The sequence below is a fragment of the Otolemur garnettii genome, unplaced genomic scaffold (assembly GCF_000181295.1).
Source record: "Otolemur garnettii isolate 467f Iridium unplaced genomic scaffold, OtoGar3 scaffold00094, whole genome shotgun sequence".
NCBI classification, from domain to species: domain Eukaryota; kingdom Metazoa; phylum Chordata; class Mammalia; order Primates; family Galagidae; genus Otolemur; species Otolemur garnettii.
Genome location: NW_003852489.1, coordinates 6,862,447 through 6,867,410, shown reverse-complemented (window position 1 = coordinate 6,867,410; position 4,964 = coordinate 6,862,447). Strand labels below are relative to the sequence as shown.

At 38.9% G+C, this 4,964-nt stretch overlaps 1 protein-coding gene across 2 annotated transcripts in view; it reads left to right on the top strand.

Moving 5' to 3' along the window:
- Positions 1 to 4,964, top strand: part of ACACA (acetyl-CoA carboxylase alpha) — a 271,062-nt gene that overhangs the window by 101,213 nt on the left and 164,885 nt on the right. For both annotated transcript variants that reach the window (XM_003795612.3, XM_023516625.1), the window contains one exon: positions 3,776 to 3,926. In XM_003795612.3, coding sequence (XP_003795660.1) covers positions 3,776 to 3,926 — 151 coding nt within the window. The remainder of the gene's footprint in view (positions 1 to 3,775; positions 3,927 to 4,964) is intronic.

The window sequence follows — 4,964 nt, the reverse complement described above, 5'->3', positions numbered from 1 at the left end:
AAAAAAAAAAAAAAAAAGAAATCCAGGTGTGTACCACTATGTCTGGCTAATATTGGGGGAGGAGGTCTTGCTGTGTTGCCCACGCTGGTCTCAAACTCCTGGCCTCAAATGATTCTCCCACCATGGCCTCCCAAAGTGCTGGTTTACAGGTATGAGCCACCATAGCTGGCCACTGAAGTCTTTTATATAAGCAATGTAGACAAGTTATAATTTTTTTTTTTTTTTTTCAGTTTTCATTTGTCTGGGGGCCGGGTTTGAACTCGCGCTACCTCCGGTATATGGGGCCGGCGCCCTACTCCTTTGAGCCACAGGCACTGCTTGATAATTTATAAATTTTTCATAGTATAAATAGTATAATTTTATTTTATTTATTTATTTTTTATTTTTTGAGACAGAGTCTTTGTCGCCCTTGGTAGAGTGCTGTGGCATCATAGCTCACAGTAACCTCAAACTCTTGGGCTCAATTAGTGATTCTCTTGCCTCAGCCTCCCAAGTAGCTAGACTACAGGCACCTACCAAAATGCCTGACTATTTTTTAGAGACAGGGTCTAGCTCTTGCTCAGGTTGGTCTTGCACTCTTGAGCTCAGGCTATCCACCCTGCCTTGGCCTCCCAGAGTGCTAGGATTACAGACATCAGCCATTGCATCCGGCCCAGTGAGTGGAATTTTTCAAAGTTAAATTAGTGCTATTGGGCTGGGCACAGTGCCTCACAACCTATAATCTCAGCATTTTGGGAAGCCGAGGTGAGAGGATTCCTTGAGGTCAGGAGTTCAGGACCCACCTGGGAGTGAGTCTTCATCTCTACAAAAAATAAAAAATTAGCCTTGCATGGTATTGTGAACTTGGAGTCCCAGCTACTTAGGAGGCGGGGGCAGGAGAATCACTAGAGCCCAGGAGTTTGAGGTTGCACTGTGTTGCAAAAAACCCCCCCAAAACAAAAATAAGGCTGAGGCAGATGGATTGCCTGTGCTTAAGAGTTCAAGACCAGCCTAAGCAAGAGGGAGCCTCATCTCTAAGAAATAGCTGGGCATTATGGTAGGTGACTGTAATCCCAGCTACTTGGGAGGCCGAGGCAAAAGGATCACTTGAGCCCAAGAGTTTGAAGTTGCTGTGAGCTGTGACACTAGAGCACTCAAACGAGGGTAACAAAGTGAGACTCTGTCTCAAAACCCAAAATAAAACAAAAACCCACTCAGAAAAAGGCAGTGTTATCAGGAAGAACACTGATACAAAGTTGCTTGCTTTTTTGTTTTCACTGTCTGTCATGCTCTGCCAAAGTGAGAAAGGATTACATTAGGGCTTGCAAATCAGTGGCTTCCTGACAAGTCTCAGTTTACAGATGTGTTTTGACTGGCTCACAGACCATTAATTTTTTTTTAATTTGTCAATATTAAAAATTGGGAGATTAAAATCAAAATATGGATTTCTTCTTTCTCTTAAAAAATGGGATGATAATGGAAACATTGGTTTTATATCCTAGTTGGGACAAGTTAGCTGAAGTTTTGTTTGCCTGCTTCTTCAGATGGAATGTGAATTCTATGGTCACACAGCCCCCATTCAGTCTGCCTCACTCATTTACTTTCCCAGACTGGCCTCTAATGTCATTTAGATTTTAGTCCTGACTTGCCAGACTTCTGTGTATTTTCTATGGGACATGTTCTGTGACGTGGTACAGAATCCTTGCTCCTTATTTCTGATCTGGTCTATACATTTCTCTACAGTATAAAGGTAACCTAGTTAACTTTTAGCGTATTAAAAATGTGGTCTCTACAATAAGTCTGCTGGATACCTTTTCCAAAAGTTCATTTGTCATTCAGAGCTTTCTTTGTTACAGCAGGTCTATATCCTTCAGCTGAGTGTTTGTAGTCTTATTCTCCCGAATATCCCAACTAACCTATTTCTAGAATTGTTTCCCATAAATCATAGTCTAATTAGCATGAGAACAAGATATTGTGTCTTACCTTGTCACTGCTGTATCCCCTGAGCATAGTAAGAACCTGGTAAATGTTGGCTGAGTGAATGGATTTGCCAGTAGTTCCAGTCCTCATAGTCTCTGCTTCGATCTTATTATTCTTTGAATACCACTCAGATTTTCTTCCCTCTTCTCCCTTATACTTACTATTCCCTATTCTTGCTTTTCCCTCTGTCCATTCATTTGTTCATTCTATTCAACAAATATTTACTGAATATCTGCTATATAGTGGTTCTGGCAATACAGTGAGGACCAAAATAGGATCTCTGTCCTCATAGAACCTTACAAATCCAGGGTAAGAAAGATGGATAAGCAATTAAAACACAATATATTAAGTGTGGTGATAGTGAGATTATTTAAGGATGTTAGAGGAGTATATAGGTGAGTCAGCTGTCTCAGCCTTGGGGAGCTAGGGGAAGGCTTCCCAGAAGGAAGTGACATCTAGAAGTGATACTTGAAGAATGTGTAGGAATAAGTCAGGCCAAAGAAGGAGATCGAGAAGAGAATGGGATGAGGAACAGAATAATATTTTAGACTGAGAGAATATCTGGACCTCCTGTTCCTCTCACAGTCATAATATCAGCTATACTTTTAGCCAAGTCTTCTTACTGGCATTTATGATATTCTGCCACATATGTTGAAAGGGATCATTTTTTCCTACTTATGAACCTAGTTATGTGTTTTGAGCATGTCAGGTACATAGTTAATATTTGTTGAATTAAGTATCTGTCCTATATGGCATACACTGGGTATAAATATACAGAAAACCCTGTAGTACTTTAAATTTTGATAAATTTGGGTCATTTTACATTTAATTGGGAATACTTTTCATTAATAAAAGCAATGAATAAGTTGTTGCACAGATAACTAAAGTATAACTTAAAAACACTTTTACATACAGTGTCAGGTTGATCATTGACTGTACCCAGACAGTTTCCTCTATGTGAAAACCTTTAAGGTATTAGGGTGTTAGGGTGGGTGAGATGTCTCATATCTATAATCCCATTGCTTTGGAAGGCCATGTAGGAGGATCAATGAGAGGATCGATTGAGGCCAGGTGTTCCAGACCATCTTAGGCAACATAGCAAGAACCCATCTCTACAAAAAAAAAAAAAAAAAATTATTTTTTTACTTAGTCAGGAATAGTGGCATGTGCATGTAGTCCCAGCTACTTGGGAGGTTGAAGTGGGAGGCTCACTTGAGCCCAGGAGTTTGAGGTTACTATGAATTGTGATTGTGCAGTTGGACTCCAGCCTGGGCAACAGAGTGAGACCTTGCCTCAAATAAATAAATAAACAAATAATTTTTTAAAATTCATTGAACTCTATACCTGAAAGAAGTATATTTTATTGTATGTAAATTATACATTAAATAAATAAGGTAAAAGATAAAAATATATCTTAAGAAAATAAATGAGTTGTAAGGATCAGGAATATTAATACCCTAATTTTAATTAGCCAGCAATAAATGAATGGAATGTAGAAAACCTAATAAGTGAAAGCTGAGTGTGGTTCACATACAATTTGTTCTGTACTCTGTATAATGAAGTATATCATCTGATTGCTGATGTTCTTGTGGTAGTATTAAATTCATAAATTTATTGATTTTTTTAAAGTCTCCTATCTGGAATGTATGTGAGTGAGCATACTTATATGTGCACTCTTACTTGTTTTTGGAACTGTCTGTCTCTCTCTCTCTTCCTCCTAAGACTCCAAAGGAATGAAACAATCAATTCTTTAGAATGATTGAAAAACACTAAAACATTTGTTGCTGAAACAGATCGGCTTCTGTTCTTCTCCCAGAAATATGGTGGTGGCTTTGAAGGAGCTTTCTATTCGGGGTGACTTCCGAACTACAGTCGAATACCTGATCAAGCTGTTAGAGACTGAAAGCTTTCAGTTGAATAGAATTGACACTGGCTGGCTGGACAGACTGATAGCAGAAAAAGTACAGGTGTGTATTTCTTTTCTTACATAAACAGCTTCTAGCATTGGATTCTTATGAACTTGTGGTGTGATCACTTCCTGTCACTAAATGAAATGTATTTGATTCCAATGTAAATAGTCCTTGATCTCTGCAAAATCTAGGTGTCAGTGTACTTTTAGCACTATAACTGTTCTTGAAACTATGTTATCCAGTCATTTTATGTGTTCTAGCATTATTTGGGGGGGGTATATTTGAAGAGAAGCTTGCAGAGATTGAAATATTTTTACTTCATTTGAAGTTTAATCTGCTTCAGAATTGCCAACTTCTACATCTCCTTCTGCTGATGAGAGCAGCCTCATTTAAATCAATAGAGTTGTCACTTGTTCCTGAATTGCAGGCCTATTCTAATTATCCAAGATTTTGTATAAAATCATTAGATCCATGTAATTGTATAAATGTCCAAATTTTTTAATTTTGATATTAATACAGTTTTTTTCTATGAGATTATCAGTAGCCTAATCTTTGTATCATTTTAAATTTCTTTCTGACAATATCTAGTTTTTTGTTTGTTTTTTGAGACAGAGTCTCACTATGTCACCCTTGGTAGAGTGCCGTGGCGTTACAGCTCACAGCAACCTCAAACTCTTGGGCTTAATGAATTCTCTTGCCACAGCCTCCCAAGTAGCTGGGACTATTGGTGCCTGCCATAATGCCTGGCTATTTTTTTTTTGTTGTTGTTGTTGTTGTTACAGTTGTCATTGTTGCTTTAGCTGGCCCAGGCCGGGTTCAAACCTACCAGCCTCAGTGTATGTGGCTGGCACCCTACCCACTGAGCTATAGGTGCCACCCAAAATCTAGTTTTTGAGCTACTCTTAGATTGGATCGGTGGAAATCTTAGGGAGAATGGAAAGTTTTTTTGGGTTTTTTTTGAGACAGAGACCGATACCATGTTGGGAGTTGTATGTGGGGCTCTCACTATGTTGCCCTTGGTAGAGTGCTATGGCGTCATAGCTCACAGCAACCTTAAACTCTTGGGCTCAAGTGATTTTCTTGCCTCAGCCTCCC